Below are 16,741 nucleotides of genomic sequence, written 5' to 3'. Positions count from 1 at the left end.
AGTTAAAAAATTGAGTAAATATTTTGAGTTTTGCCATAAATATAATCTGACCTTTATAAAATTCTGGTGGTGACTTTAATGCTTATCAGATGATGAATATTTTACATTTTTACGAATTTTAAGCTTAATAGATAATACAAACACACACACACACACACACACACATAGAGAGAGAGAGAGAGAGAAGGGAGAAGTTGATGTTTTGGTGAATATTAAGTAATTGGATACATATTTAATTTTCAGTAGTCCACGCAAAAACGGAAAAGAATAATGTAATGCAGTGTAAATAAATATAAAATGATAAATACAAATCTAATCATTTAATTATAATTTTTACATCCTGCGTATTTGCAACGCAGCTGCGCGCGCAGCAAACTGGCCGGTGACGTCAGAGGATTCCTTCCTGTCTTGACTTCCTGCTCCGCGGCCGAAGTTTTCTCTCCGGCGGGACATGAGAAGGGAAGTTTTACCTCAAGGAAACCTGAGGAACAGCTCCACTTTAGGACAACTTACGGACACTGTTCGGACTCTATGATTCGACCAGAAACAACGATATTTATTCTTCGAGTACGTAAGATTCAACTCGTAACTTTCTCCTCATGCTAAAGTTAGCTAGCACTTGGTCGAGACTTCAGCCCGCATCGTTCAGCATGAAGTAAAGTAAACATGGTTCAGTATTTGAGTTAATTCCTGTAATAAGTCCCTATCTTATGCAACTGACTTCAACTATAGTTATGCAGTTAGTAACGTGCTTTATAACACTCCCAGCATGCTCCACTTCATGTTTATTGAGGTTTATTTACTTCCTCACTGAGCTTATCAGACATTTAATCGTCACACTGTTAAAATAATTGCCTCACTCTTTTTTTTCAAGTTTTGCAGGAAACACAAAAAACTTCACCAAAAGTGTAATATATGACATTTATTGATCATTTTACTCAAAAAGGATGTAACAAAGGATGGCTATTGGCATAGTAATAACAATGTGTGTAAATTATGTAACTTAAGAGAAATAAATGACTTCAGCAATTTTTTTGACCATGCCTTTGTGACTTAATATGGTAACACTATTTTGAAGAGTCACACAAGCCTGTCAGAAACATGACATGACAAGTATCATGAGCATTAATGTTACTTCAAAGTGTCATTAATGTTCATGACACATCCCATGTCATGTTTATGACACGATCATGTCACTCTTATGTAGACACCTTAGAGTAAAGTGTTACCAATATAAGTGTGAACAATAAAACACTGATAAACTAAACTGATAACTAAACAATCTCCCTCTAGCTCTTCTTTGCTGTGTACTTATCTGATGCCTATGAATGTGGCAAATTGTCAAAGAAGTGATGAAAATCACATGATCTGATCAACTGAGGGTGTAGGTGATTTTACCATAGGTGGCCGGCATCATGAGGAGATGATTTAGGCAAAAAAATAAACAATTTTAACAAAAAATGACTTAGGCGATTATTTTAACAGTGTGACGAAATGTAACTTTACTAGGGGTGTAAATCGCGGGTTTCATCACGACACGATATTGGATCAATACGATATTTTCCGATTTCACAAAGTCTTCCACGGTACAACTTCGATTCGGTTGGATTCAGGGACCAATGATTGATATGAGACATTACATGCCCATTTAACACAACCTGTTACATTTATATGAACTCACAAAGAACAAAACTATTTTACCATTTTAATTATGAGCTCTTCCAGACATTTAAATGAAAACAGTCCATTCTTTTTTAATACAAAAAATAAAAATTGACCATCCGTTCACTATAAAGTGCCACATGCATTTAAGAGCAATTACAGAAAGATAGATAGATAGATAGATACTCATTATCATAAATTCAGATAATTCAGATTTTATGGGTTAACTTAAAGAGCCTGTGATGATATTTTAATTATGAACAGAGACTATTACTAAGATGGATTCCCTCTGTTGCTCAAAACAAAACATTGCGTTGATGTAGTTGGATTGCTCACCGATTAATCTATATCGTGTATTGTTAAATCCCTATACTGGTGTTTTTGTACACCTCAATAAAGTCTTTGTTATTTTATGTTACAGCTGCCAAAATCTGAAGCATGGAGGACCCAAACAGACATCAGCGTAAAATGTCCACAGCAGGAGACAGCCTGTACAAAATCCTGGGTCTGGAGAAAGGAGCAACTCCAGAGGAATTAAAGAAGGCATACAGGTTTGTTCATAATATATGATTCAGCATTTCCCCCCATTTATTGAGTATTTGTTTTTATATGTATTTATTGTTTCATATATATTTCATGATTTGTTACAGAGCCATATTTATTTATTTTGGAGAAACAAAAAATAAAGTATGCTGAATATATTGGTTACAAAAGGCTGCACTTTTTCAGATCTTTAGAGTTCATATACAGTATTTTATGTGTCCATGTAAGAGTTTCAGTTAAGACATGACTATTTCCACGATAAAGAAATCACAGAAGACGATGGCCCTCTTTTATCAAACAAGCGTATGACAGAAAGTGAGCGTAAAGTGGGCGCAAGATCATTTCTACACAAGGCTCGGCATTTATCAATTTGGACGTGAGTGGAGGGTACGATCAGATCTCACGTCTGCTCTCAGCTCGTGTACGCAAATTAAAGTCAGTGTGAAGTCGACACGTCTGAGTCGGAGAACTGATCTTAGACTATTGTATTGATGCCTGGAGCTGATAAAACTCTGCTGTGTTTTGTGTTTTAATGGTGACGGACCAAAGCATGTTTAGGCTATATTATTTATAACTAAAACCTCATTAAAAATAAATACACCCTGTGACCATGAAATGGTCTTGAAACAGAATATTAGCAGATGCTATTAACTGTTGTTGTCTTCTGCTATTTAATGTTTACCGTTATCTGGCTCGGACACCGGAGCGTCAGCGTCTCCTTCACCACCTGTGGCGCCTGAATAGAAACATTTCCAATCAGCCACACGCTCTTCTGACTGGGACAGAATTCTACTGAATGTAAAGTGGTGAATAATCCCTCCATCATAATATCAACAATATTTGGATATGATACAGGCTATTAGGGTGTTATATATCACGATGTATAAATGAAATATTCCAACCTTACGGGAGTTGAATGGTCCACTGTTACTCTGCTGACAGCACTACCGATTTCCTTCCTTTTCACTTTTTATGCTGCCGAACAAAACCAGTTTGTTGTGTTGCAGCTGTTGGACGACAGCGTTTCACTCTCTGCCTCTGTGAAATTCATCTTCTTTTGGGATTAAAACTTAGTTTTAAAGCATTGTTTACCTCCTGGCTGCAACCAAAAAGCTGTGGAAAATTTAAGTCTGTGCTCCGAATGTAAAATATTTACCAAACTTGTTTGAGTTCATAACTATAAGTACTTTTATTTCCTAAACCTCCATTGCTGCGTATTTCTGTAAAATTTCTATTTTTCTCCTGTGTTGTTATTAGTAATGGTGCACTTTGCTAATAAAGGTGAGTTAAAAAAAAAAAGGGGGTGAAAAATCCTCTTTTTGGCCGTATTGCGTCCTTCGGTGTTGTAAACTCTCGGGGCAAGCCTTCTGATTATATATTAGGGCGTTGTTTTTAAATTACGCTTGTTTCAAGCCGCCACATTTATCAACAACTGACCATTCTTATGCTGTGATCGGCGAGATACGATTGTTTGATAAAGCACACGTGAGCCCTGTCGTAAGACGAAATAAACGATCAGATCTGGGCTCGTTTGATAAATGAGGTTGAGGACAGTTGCATTTTTTGAGGCTCACTTATTTATTTTTTTTCCAGAAAACTGGCGTTGAGGCATCACCCTGATAAGAACCCAGACAACCCAGAAGCTGCTGAAAAATTCAAGGAGATCAACAACGCCAACTCCATCCTCAGCGACGAGAACAAACGGAAAATCTACGACGAGTATGGATCCATGGGGCTCTACGTGGCCGAGCAGTTCGGGGACGAGAGCGTCAAATACTATTTCCTCATGTCCAAGTGCTGGTTCAAGGTCAGAGTCCATGTGGTTTCAAATGTCTGAGTGAAAATGTATGTATTGTAAGTGTGTTTAGGCATTAGGATTTGAATTTCAGGAGCACAATACATTCTTTCACTTCATGTCGGTCAATATTTTGGTGTAGATGTAGTAAATGTTTGCATACAAATAGCACATATATACTGACATTATTTCCCTTTCCTTTGTATTCAGGCCCTGGTGGTGTGCTGCAGTATTTTCACCTGCTGCTGCTGTCTCTGCTGCTGCTGTTTCTGCTGTGGGAAGTGCAAAACGCATGAAGAGGGGGAAGACTTCGCCTATATGGACCCTGAGGACCTGGAGGCAGAGATCAGAGAGCAGGATGAAGGTGAGACTCTTTTGGATTCACTTCTTCTTATGTAGAAGTTCTTCCAGCTGCTCACATAAAAAAACAATGTCTGGAAAATCACTAATCTTAGTTAAACTGAAATTAAAGGTTTTTTTTAACTTGGCCTAGTTTTTCAAAATCTTTCTTGGAGAAATCTGGGATTGGCAATATGAAAATCTCATAATACATAATAATAAGTAATGATCCGAATCAAGATTAAAACAACTTCACATTGAAGAATTCATATTGTGAATACTCAAAAACCCTTTTAATGAGACAGTCAGTAAACTGCACACAGAACGTTCATGTTAACTGGTCATGTTGTAATTGTTTTTTTACAGCAAAGCTTGTCAAAGGGATCAAAGCTTCAGCAGTCTGCCATTTATTAATACATTTTTGATCTGTTCTGAGAGACATCACATGACAAGAAAATGTTGAGAAATTGGATTACACTCAGTGTCTAAATTAGGAAGAACTTTATGCTGTTTGTACAAAAGCTCTTTTGTTGTGCAGTTCTAAGTGAATTAGATGTTTATTGTGATTAGTGATGGTAATAATACTTTGCTGGAAAGTGATAAAACAAAAATGGACATGTAACTTAATGATACAGTTGCTAGATTTTTGAACAGCCCCTTTTTTTTTTAATTACTACTCTTCGTGAATAATTAAGGCTGAGGGAGAATAAAGGAGCAGTTTGACAATTAAAATTTCGATTCAAAATTGTTATCGTCTCTCATCTAACTCCCAGAGAGAAAGCGAAGAAGCACTTTTACCTAAAATGTTCAAACTATTCCTTTACATCTTGGTCACTGGAGTCCTGTTCAGAAGAAGTGTGGGTTTGCTCAGTGTTACATTTTGTTTCGCAGCACGAGACCATGTAATAGTTATTCAGCCGAGCTCCGACTCTTCAGATAAAGCCGACGCTTCTGCAGGTAAAGTCCACCTGTGCTCAGCTGACTGCTGCTCTGTGCTGCTTCACTAATCTGGCTGAACATAAAGCAGCTTTTTCACTGCAGAGGAGTTCACGTCTGGTCCCTGTGTTTGCCAAATCATAATACTAACATTTCTTCATACAAGTTCTGCAGCAGCCTGTTGGTAATTACTTTGCTTGCTTACATTTGGCTGCTGAAAATGTCATCAGTTTTCAGCACGGAGGAGGAAACTAAATTGCTGAAGCTAAATATCAGGAGCAGTGATTCTCAATCTGTGAGTAAGTTTCATTTCAGAGGAGCCATAGCAGGATTTACCTGATATTTTCTTAAATATACAGGTGCTTCTCAATAAATTTGAATATCGTAGAAAAGTTTATTCATGTCAGTAATTCAATTCAAAAAGTGGAAATAACACATTATATAAATCCATTACACACCGAATGAAACATTTTGTCTCTTAATTTATTTAATTTCTTCTAATTATAATGATTATGGCTTACATTTATGAAGACCTAAAATTCAGTGTCTCAAAAAAATGTGAATATTGAGATGCACCTGTAGATGTTGTTGTGACCCTCTGATAATTTATCATTATAAATTATCAACTTTACTTCAATATAGAAGTATTTTCCTTTAATTGTTCAAATGTTCATTGGATAAAAAGTTTGAGAACCACTGATCTTGAATGGCTGCAATCAATGGAAGTTACTAAAAACATTTTTCCATTTATTCCACTCACCTTCTCCTCAGTGCAGTATAATCTCTAAACTCAAAGCATTTAACAATGTTTCTATGTACTTGTCTAAGTATGACAGGAGTCTTTACAAGGGGTGTCACGATTTTTCAATTCTGAATTAAAAAATCTATCAAAATGTACCTTTTTAATTTGTTACTGAAATTTAATTTTTGATCAAAAAATTTGAATTTTTTTTGCCTTATTGTGATTTTAAAAAAAATATCAGCATAAAACAGTTGTCATAGCATAAAACCACTGATCAATATTGAACAGTCTAACAAAGATAAAGCCTTCAGTGCTGAGATAAAACAATTCATATTTTCATATCAATGGCATAAATTGGTATTCATTGGTATAATATTGTTTATTGCAATCATTTCTGGGACAATATATCGTCTAACAAAAGTAGTTATTGTGACAGGCCTATGCTCAAGTAAAAGTCACAGGATTTGGCGAAACCTTTACATCTTTCTGACATTTTATTTGGGTATATTGAAGCTTTAATTCCTATTTTGTTGCATTTTCTTCAATTTGAAACAAACTGCTCTGTTTTGCTGTTTTTGCTGAGAAATAAAAGTACAGGAACATTAAAAAATTCACTGGTTTTTTTTTCATTCTTCCAGGTGAGAACGCACCGATCGTGATTCAGCCTCATGCGGCCAACGGCACCTCGGACACCAAGTGAGCAGAGTCCTGATGAAACCACGTCGCCATCAGCAGCTGCACATGTCGTTTTCAGAGATGATGAGTATACATTTTGGGCTTGAATGTGACAGAAAACTTGTGTCTGAAGCAGCGATTTGATTGTGCCATTTCCCTTTTAAAAGTGCCACTGGGCTTTTCTTCCTCATATTTATTTTTTAACTTTTTAATCTTTTAAAAGTTGGATAGTTTCTGGACGGCAGCGACAAACGACAAAGCCATGCAGATCAAAGCTCTGAAATAGTTTGTGTTTCCATGTGCACTTTAATATCGCAAGTTCATGTTTGAAATCCTGAAGCTGCCACGACGGTCTGAGAACGTTTTAGCTCGAGACGACTCGTGGGTCAGAAATGTTTTAAATACTTTTTTTAATGCAAAATAATACTACGATTTTTAAAAGCCAACCACTCTGAGACTTATGAGATGTTCAGTCGCACTGCACATAATGTAGAAGCAAAATAAAGGGCTTATTGAAATGATGTACAGAATATTGTGACTAAACCAACCGCGTATTTAAAATGTTTGGATGTCCACTGTTGTGTGTAAATAGCACAATTAGAATTAATAAAGTGATGCTGACGGGTATTACAGGTATAATTTAACATTTTGGGAGAAATGTTTATTCACTTTCCTTCTGAAAATTGTAGATTTAGTCTCTTTTCAACTCAAAATGAGTTGTTTAATGGCAGAGTTTGAGTCTTTCAAAGTACTGTGAAGGACAAATTTGCACTATTCATGAGGTTGGGTTTGAAGATAAGACTACTATATTAGTTTTATTTTCAGGCACTTGCATGTTATTACCAGCTAAATTTAATACACATCCAGAGTTTTTAGTGTTTTAATTATGTCTTGGTTTGACTTAAACACTTTTTACAAATCCGGAACTGGTATTTACGAATAATTCTGGTATGAATGCAACATAAGTTGGAGAGCTGGAGAGGGACATCATTTGTTTAACTCGGGGAAACATCTAATCTGACTGTATTAAAGGAATACTGTGGATTCTTTAGAAGTGGGGTTTTATGAGATACTTGGTACCTGAGTCAGTGTATTAGTTACAATTAGGGCTGGACGATATGGACCAAAAGTCATATCCCGATGTATTTAGTCTGAATATCGATATACGATATATATCCCGATATTTTTATCGCAAAGTGAGAGCAAATGTTCAGTCAAAGTCAAATATGACATGTCACAAGTACTTTTATTAAAACCATTTGTGTAAGTGAACATAAATACTGTATAACAGGAGTACCTTTTTTAAAAGCAAAGCTCCATAAAGTTTACATTTAAATAAAAAGAATATCTTAAATGAAAATAGCCTTTTTTGAAAAATTGAACTATATCAATATATGTGATATGGTCCAATTCCATTTCACAGTTAAAATTGAAGCTTCTGTGTCAATACTCCTGCCTGCTTATCCAAACTCATAAAACCTTACTTCAAAAAAATCCAAACTATCCTGTTAAAGTTAAAAATAAAAAAAAATACAACTTGCAACACCTCTAAAGCTCATGGTATTAAGTATTTAGCTAAGGGCCCAAAGGTGGTTAGCCTAGCTTAGCGTAAAAACTAGATACGGGGGGAAACTAGCTTGGTTTAAAAAAAAAAATCTACCTCCAACACTAACTTTCTGTCATAACTAAGGTTTTCAATCTCTGTTTTAGTTGGAGACGCCCTACAATGAAATACTGTTTGTTAAAGTAGTCCTAGCATGCAGCTGCCCTTAAACCCACAGACATGTTTCCACACAATTTCACTGATTAGCATGTTGTTAGAGGTTTTATATGCAGATTTTGATGCCTTTTGACAGAGCCAGGATTGTTGTTTCTCCCTGTTTCCAGTCTGTATGCTATGCTAAGCTAAGCTAAGCTAACTGCCTCCATGCTAACATCATGCAGAGACACGAGTGATGTCAATCTTCTCATGTAACTCTCATTAAGAAAGTGAATAAGCATATTTCCTGATATTTTGAACTATTTCTTTAAGAGATATTAGTAGCACTGTTGGTTAGTTTGCTGTAGCTGCACATACGTTGACCTCAAAATAAAAACATGACGGTGAAAACTTCTAATGGTACAGATAAACCTCCCACATCATTTATAAAAACACACTTCCAACACGTGACGGTAAAACCAACTTCACTCGACAACAAGACGACTTACTGGTTTGATCCACTGCCAAATGTTCTGGGTGATTTCTTTCCTTTAAAGACGATGATCTCTCTGTGGTGTGTGAGTGATTTATTGCCTGTATGTGCTATTAAATTATGCTCAATACAGGAATCATGTTTTTATGTATGACAGAGGTATATTTTTGATTGGAAGTTTTATGACAAATTGAGTGTATTTTAAGATTTAACAGCTTAAATTATGTCATCTTTCACCATGTTTTATATAAATACATGTATTATAGTTTTGTCTCTGCTGGGTGTAGGATTGTCAGGTTTGTGCATTTGGTACAAATCTAAATTTAAACGCATCATTTTTAGCTTTTTCTCTGTTTTTCTCTGGTTATTGTAAAGTTTAAACAATCCCAGAAATGTATATAAAAGCCAGTTTTGTATACTTGATTAAAAAAAAAAACTTTGCAAAAGTGCCTGAATACATTTGACTGGGATTGTTTTTCCTTTTTTTTTCTTGAATTGTTTTTGATTTAAAGAAAAAAATCTATATTTTGTTCTACCATCACATTCCCAGGTATTTTTCCATGTTTCTAAAATGTTTATTTCTGTAAAATTAATGTTCGTCTATTGAATAAACTTCAGTGATACCAGAAATGTCATGAAGTTGTTTTGTGTTTTTAACCGTTTCCTGTAAAATGACCATCACGTCTCGGCTCAGTCGGCCGTCATTGGCTGCTGTGGTGCTCCACCTCTGTGAGATAACACGAGCTGCAGCAGGTGGAAAGTTGTCGAGCTTCACTTTTCCTTTAGTTAAACTTGCAGGGCGCCCCTGAAGATATGGATTTATCAACAGATTCAGAGAAACAACAGCTGATTGAGGCTCATTTGGAGCCTCTTAGATGGTATGTTTCTATCACTTGTCTGCTTTTTGTAATTTATGAATCACTCAAAGCATAGGTCTCAAACTCGCGGGCCAATTGAGGCCCTCGTGACGATATTTTGTGGCCCTCACCTTGATATGAAAGTTTTATATGAATGGCTCTTTACCGTGTTGTGTGTGGAAGATCCCTTTATTTACTTTTGGTAATTTTGTGTCTTTTTTAGTAATTCTGTGTCTTTTTTGGGTAATTCTGTGTCTTTTTTAGTAATTCTGTGTCTTTTTTTGGTAATTCTGTGTCTTTTTTTGGTCATTTTGTTTCTTTTTTAAGTAATTTAGGTTTTTTCTGTCATTTTGTGTCTTTTTTGGGTCATTTTGTGTCTTTTTTAAAATAATTTTCTTTTTTGGTAATTCTGTGTATTTTTTGGTCATTTTGTGTCTTTTTAAAAGTAATTTAGTATTTTGTTCAGTCATTTTGTGTCTTTATTGGTCTTTTTTTAGTAACTTTGTGTTTTTTTTTTTTTGGTCTTTTTGATACTGCCTCCAGCGGCCCCCTGGTAATTTGAGTTTGAGACCCCTGACTCAAAGTGTCAGAGGTGTTTTCACAGTTCTGTCTTTTCTCAGGACGAGTTCTCCAGACGACAGATATTCAGACTCTTCATCAGAGTCCAGTGACGACGCCTCCAGCTTGGACAGTCTGTGGCGGTCAAACGGGTTCTGTCTGGAGACTGACTCGATTTCAGCAACTGAAAGTGACGAGAGACGTTTGGCCAGAAGGAAACTTTTAATGGCCTGCGCCGTCAGCCTCGTCTTCATGACCGGAGAGGTGGTTGGTGAGATGGAAAAAAGATTTCAACCTGCTACAAATGTTTCAGATACTTTATGAAGATGGTACATACAGTCATGAAAAAAGTATTAGATCACCCTTGTTTCTTGTTCATTTTAATGCCTGATACAATTAAAAGTACATTTGTTTGGACAAATATAAGGATAACAAAAATAGCTCATAAGAGCCAGTTTCCATGGTTTTCTTGATAATGATTTTGGTTATTATCAAGAAAACCATGGAAATGTCTAGATATCAGCTCTTAAACTCTTATGAGCTATTTTTGTTATATTTCTTCAAACAAATGTACCTTTAGTTGTACCAGGCATTAAAATGAACAGGAAATTGAAGAAATCAATGGGTGGTCTAATCATTTTTTCCATGACTGTAGTTGTATCATGAATTACCTTTTTGTTTTTTAAATAACGTAAGTCTCAAAGGTGAATTATTTGAGCAGCTGGTAAAAAAGCTCTTTGTTATATAATGATATACAATAATTACACAGAAGTGGTAAATCTTTGTCTCAGGCTCCCTCCAACAATGTGAATAAAATATTAATGAAAAAGAAAAAAAAACATTACGGAAGTACAAGTAAAATTAGAATCTAAACATAAAAATGTAAAAGGTTTTTTTGTGTGATTTGGAAACCATGTCACCCACATGTTTAAATTTACAATGTAAAATATTTTGGTCATGCTTTTTTAAAATTTTATATTTATATGTTTATTAGTTTTCAACAGGTAGAACACGAACAAAACAAACAATCATTTGGCTCACAGACATTGTGAGTTGAATACATCACATTCAACTCCAAATCCATACATACAGGCAGAAGATTCAGGGGTCACATCCTATACAAGTAAGAATAAATCCAAAACAAATCAGTAAAATAAATGTATACAGAAATAAAAGTAAATCAAATAAATGGTAAAGCCGAGTGTCCCATTTGAGGCAGAGCATTCTGAGCTACGATACAAACCCTCTTGTGAGAATGGTGGAAACATTCAAACCGACGTGACAAAAAGGGTTCCCATGTTTTACGAAAGGCCTCATCGTTGCTGTGAAGTTTACATGTCAGATAGTCAAACACAACATATTCAAGTATAACCCTTTGATACTGAGCCTTAGACAGGGTTCGTACACTTTAGCAGTGGTCAAATTCAAGCATTTTTCAAGGACTTTCAAGGTAAATTTTCAAGCTTTCCAGTATCTTACACCTGTTGAAAATTGCATGTTTTAGATGAGTACTTCCATACTAAAAGGGGGAGATTTCACTTAACCATACCAACAGCGATGGTGTTACACTTTTAGGAGGAACGGTCTTCATTTCAGATAGGCTACTCATTATTTTTTTACATTGAACATGTGATTATCTATAGTCTATAGATGGATATAGTCAGACTGCAAAAGAAATACAGTAAGAATTTCAAGCACTTTATCCAAAATCCGAGCATTTTTTAAACCTTTAAAATACATTTAAATTCAAGCTTTTTTAAGGATTTCAAGCACCCGTATGAACCCTGCTTAGATGGAGTTTTTGGTCCATGCTTTTTAAAACGGTGTAATTGATGTTCTTCTGTGCAGGTGGGTACGCTGCTCGCAGTCTGGCCATCATGACAGATGCAGCACATCTTCTCACCGACTTCGGCAGCATCGCGATCAGCATCTTCTCTCTGTGGATCTCCTCCCGGCCGCAAACACACACCATGACGTTTGGCTGGCACCGAGCAGGTGACATACTAACAACTTTATTGGTTTAGAGCAGACTAAATTGTTTTTTAGTTTTTTAAGTAGTTCGACATTTTGGTGAACACACTCAGTTGCTTTCTATTCATTTAACTGCAAGCCACTGTTAAAAAAAACACTGTATATTAGTTTTTCTTAACTTTCATTTTATTTTATTTATTTATAAGTAAGTAAATAATATAAGTATCCATCTGATAAAGTGCTTCCTAAATCATTCATTAATGTTATTGTGTTTTTCATAGTAAATCTTGACCTCAAAAGTTAAAACTGGCAGCTAAATGTAGTGGAGTAAAAATGAGAATATTTGCCTCTAAAATGTAGAAGAGTAGAATTATAAAGTTGCATTAATGAAAATACTGAAGTAAAATTTTGAGGTACCTGTACTTTTAAGTCTATTTTTAGATAATTGCATCATGAATATAGTTTGCTAGTATTTGGATCCTGGGTCACTGTTTAAATGTTAATAAACGGAAAACATTAAATTCAGGATTCAGAGCGCACACAGTATTTACAGAAACAAAAGTTTGTACAAATACATTTTATCTTCAAACTGATAGTTTAATTGAACACACAGGTGCATCTCAATAAATTAGAATATCGTGGAAAAGTCCATTTCCAGTAGTTCAAGTCAAACAGCTTTTCAGAGGCCAACATTTCCATATTTAACATACTTTTTAAAATTGGTCTTTTGTAATATTCACATTTTTTTTGAGACACTGAATTTTAGGTCTTCATTATAATTAGAAGAAATTAAATAAATTAAGACATGAAATGAATTACTGACAAACTTTTCTATGATATTCATATTTATTGAGATGCACCTGTATGTAAAAAAGGGATTAGGGAATTATCATTTGTTTTATTTACATCCCTACTTGGGTTTATTACCTTCTGTATAAATGACTAAAGTTAAACATGTTGGTGTGTGAAACAGAGATTCTGGGCATGTTGCTGTCAGTCGTGTCGATCTGGGCGGTGACGGCGTTGTTGGTGATCTCGGCCGTTCAGAGGATCACTGACGGAGACTACGACATCGACAGTCGGATCATGCTCATCACCTCCGGCTGCGCTGTGGGCGTCAACGTCCTGTCAGTATGACCACATGACCTCCATGTTTCTGTTTCACGTCCTGAGCCGTTCAGTTAATAGTTCTGACTTTGTTCTCCTCAGGATGGTCCTGATCCTGCATCAGTCTGGAGCCTCTCACGGTCACAGTCACACGCTTCCCAGCAGCCGGCGTCAGAGGGACGGGCAGCATCACGGCCACGGGAACGCCAGCGTGAAGGCGGCGTTCATCCACGTGGTGGGAGATCTGGTGCAAAGTGTCGGAGTCCTGCTGGCCGCCACCATCATCCACTTCTGGGTCAGTGTGGAAACATAAATCAGGGGCGGGAACTCAGTTTTCCAACACCACTTGAATGCAGCATTAGTCAAGAGGTCTTTGAAGGTTTAATTTTAGGTTTAACCATTTCTGTCAGAATTCCAGATTTGTGGATATTATATGGTAATTTGGTCCCCTCTTGTGGCCGAAAAAAAGGTCACTTACTCCACGTCAATATATATACATACAGGTGTATCTCAATAAATTAGAATATCGTAGAAAAGTTTATTTATGTCAGTAATTCAATTCAAAAAGTGGAAATAACACATTATATAGATCCATTACACAGAGAATGAAACATTTCATGTCTTAATTTATTTAATTATAATGATTATCGCTTTTTTGTCTCAAAAAAAATTTGAATATTACAAAAAGACCAATTTTAAAAAGTGTTTAATATGGAAATGTTGACCTCTGAAAAGAATGTCCACCTATATGACTCAATACTTGGTTGGGACTATCTGACTTACCTACTGAAAATTGACTTTTTTTTATGATATTCTAATCATTGAGATGCACCTGTATTTGGGATCAATTACGTTTTTCCCCTCTAAGAGCACCAGTAGTTGTAGAATAAACCAGAAGCCCTCCTATGATTATTTTTAATTGGAGCCTGGTTTTGTGTTGCATCTGTTGCATGACTTTTCATTCTGTTAATTGAAACTTTTTTATGGTGCAGTTTTGGCCAGGGCTCACTTGCAGAAGAGGTCACCAACCTCAATGGAATTTAACCTGGTTAAATTAAATAAATAAAAAAAATGGTAAGAAATAAACTATACTAGTAGATACTGTACTAAAAATGCCACCATCATGCACTTCTGGGTGGAAAGATTATGTAGAGATGTAATCATACTCATGCATAAATACTTTAAGACTTGCATACACATGGAAAAAGATTTAAAATAAAGTAGGGCCTTTTGGGCCATTTTTGAATTATTTTCTCAAATGTATTTACTTGAAGGGAGAGTGTTTATTTTTATTTCCTTGTATTGGCCTTTCAGGCAGCAACACAATATGCCAAATAGATACTTCTTTTACATATTCATGGATGTTGAATGATGTGGTAGTATTGCAGGCATTTATTCATCAACTATAATACTTCACAGAAGAATATTTTGTCCAGATGATGGCGCTAAATGAAAAGTTCTAACTGTATACCAGAATCTTCAGTAGGAATCAAAGGGCCAGAAAGTTTGATATCACTTTAGGGTTGCTGTAATTGTAATTTCTTTTTTTCAAACTGACATTAATATCCTCTATTTTCTGAAACTGGATGCAAGCATAAGTGTAACCAGCTTATTCTGACAAACAGAAGCAGAATCACTCAGAGGATAGTTTAAACCTTCAAGCTTTATTCTGTTGTTTATCATTTGTTTTTAAATCAGATTTCTGTTTTCCTCACAGCCTGAATATAAAGTAGCAGATCCCATTTGCACCTTCCTGTTCTCGGCTCTTGTTCTTGGAACGACACTTCCAGTCACGAAAGATGTTTTCAGAATCCTGATGGAGGGTAAACTCACTTTCCAACATGATCATTTTAATGACCACAGTTTGTTTGCTGACTGAGTGTTGTCTGTGTTTTCTGCAGGAACTCCTGCTGACGTTAACTTCAGCGCTGTGAGAAATGTGCTGCTGTCTGTGAGAGGAGTTGTGGCCGTTCACAGTCTGCACATGTGGAGCCTCAACATGAGTCACTCTTTACTTTCTGTCCACGTGGTCACAGGTAAAATCAACACTCTAATCTCTACGACACACAGTCTGAGTGTAGGGTTGCGGTGCACAGTAGCTAATTAATTATGCTGCATTCTCACATGTGGACATAAAGGTGCATCTCTATAAATTAGAATATCATCATTTATTTATGCAAGTAATTCAATTCAAAAAGTGGAAATAACACATTATATAGATCCATTACACACAGAATGAAACATTTCATGTCTTAATTTAATTTCTTCTAATTATAATGATTATGGCTTACATTTAATGAAGACCTAAAATTCAGTGTCTCAAAAAATGTGAATATTACAAAAGACCAATTTTAAAAAGTATGTTTAATATATAAATGTTGGCCTCTGAAAAGTATGTCCATCTATATAACTCAATACTTGGTTGGAGTTATTTGACTTGAACTACTGGAAATGGACTTTTCCATCATATTCTAATGTATTGAGATGCACCTGTATGTAGCACGTTTTCAGAATATGACAAAAGAAAAAGAAAAGACAAACATGCTTGGGTAACTTAGAAATGGTGTCATCACTATAATTCATCAGCCCCAGAAATCCCACATCGGCCTCTAGAGTGTTTATTAAAAAAGTTTCCCAGTTTGCAATAATTTGGAAATCATTTGCACTGTGACCTACATTCTGTTTGACACAGAACAAATGATTTCAAAATTATTTCATTCTGGGTTTTTTTTTTTTTTTTTACATTTGAGAGATGTCCCGGCCTCTAAAGACACACCATGATCATTTGAATATATTTTTCTATTAAAATGAGAATGATGCAAATATGATAATTCCTCTTCAGCATTCTTACTTATAATCTTCATAGGTTGCAATACCAATCAAAATAATTACTTAATTGAGGGTATTTTCCTATATAATATTATTGTGAAAATGTCCGTTTGTGTCCTCAGGAGACAATGCTGACGCTCAGATCGTCCTCATGAAGGCAACAAAGCTCCTGCGCTCAGAGTTCGATTTCTCCAGCGTCACGATCCAAGTGGAGCGTTAAACAAACGACTGCAAAGACGATGCTGCTGGTACAACTTAACATTTTTATATTTCAGTTTGTCTGCAACTGTTTTTAATGCAGGAGCAGATAATTACCAGCTGGCGCCTTGCTCTCTGATGCTTGACTCTTTGATAGATATTTATTCAAGCTACTGCCAGTCATTACTTCTGCACAATAAAGAATTTATTTATGAAGCAGCAGACTGTCAGATTTTTATCCGCAGTAGCCTTGATACCATATTAACGTGACCATTGCACACAGATCTAACTGTGTAATGATCAGTTAATTATGTTTTGAATGTTTAAATGCAGCTGG

The 16,741-nt window shown here is 35.7% G+C and overlaps 2 protein-coding genes across 2 annotated transcripts; both read left to right on the top strand.

The window, feature by feature from the left end:
* Nucleotides 1-253: 253 nt before the first annotated feature.
* Nucleotides 254-8,052, top strand: dnajc5gb (DnaJ (Hsp40) homolog, subfamily C, member 5 gamma b). The gene is made up of 6 exons (XM_059353214.1): nt 254-567; nt 2,084-2,213; nt 3,799-4,012; nt 4,211-4,364; nt 5,231-5,296; nt 6,656-8,052. Exons 2-6 carry the CDS (start codon nt 2,101-2,103, stop codon nt 6,715-6,717), a joined length of 609 nt encoding a protein of 202 aa, XP_059209197.1. The 5' UTR covers nt 254-567; nt 2,084-2,100; the 3' UTR covers nt 6,718-8,052.
* A 2,218-nt stretch (nt 8,053-10,270) lies between these two features.
* LOC131988160 (proton-coupled zinc antiporter SLC30A2-like) lies at nt 10,271-16,712 on the top strand. Its single transcript, XM_059353211.1, has 7 exons — nt 10,271-10,570; nt 12,148-12,294; nt 13,244-13,397; nt 13,480-13,672; nt 15,095-15,200; nt 15,279-15,413; nt 16,329-16,712. The coding sequence occupies exons 1-7, from the start codon at nt 10,525-10,527 to the stop codon at nt 16,424-16,426; spliced, it is 879 nt and encodes a 292-aa protein (XP_059209194.1). The 5' UTR covers nt 10,271-10,524; the 3' UTR covers nt 16,427-16,712.
* The last annotated feature ends 29 nt before the right edge of the window (nt 16,713-16,741 follow it).

The sequence above is a fragment of the Centropristis striata genome, chromosome 16, assembly GCF_030273125.1.
Source record: "Centropristis striata isolate RG_2023a ecotype Rhode Island chromosome 16, C.striata_1.0, whole genome shotgun sequence".
NCBI classification, from domain to species: Eukaryota; Metazoa; Chordata; class Actinopteri; order Perciformes; family Serranidae; genus Centropristis; species Centropristis striata.
This window is presented reverse-complemented; position numbering and strand designations above follow the sequence as displayed.

Coding starts and splice junctions, on each gene's coding strand:
- LOC131988160 (XM_059353211.1), top strand. CDS start 10,525: ATGGCCTGCGCCGTCAGCCTCGTCTTCATGACCGGAGAGGTGGTTG. Junction 13,398..13,479: donor GCTGTGGGCGTCAACGTCCT/GTCAGTATGACC, acceptor TGTTCTCCTCAG/GATGGTCCTGATCCTGCATC. Junction 15,201..15,278: donor TTTCAGAATCCTGATGGAGG/GTAAACTCACTT, acceptor TGTTTTCTGCAG/GAACTCCTGCTGACGTTAAC.
- dnajc5gb (XM_059353214.1), top strand. CDS start 2,101: ATGGAGGACCCAAACAGACATCAGCGTAAAATGTCCACAGCAGGAGAC. Junction 2,214..3,798: donor GAATTAAAGAAGGCATACAG/GTTTGTTCATAA, acceptor TTTTTTTTCCAG/AAAACTGGCGTTGAGGCATC. Junction 4,013..4,210: donor TGTCCAAGTGCTGGTTCAAG/GTCAGAGTCCAT, acceptor CTTTGTATTCAG/GCCCTGGTGGTGTGCTGCAG.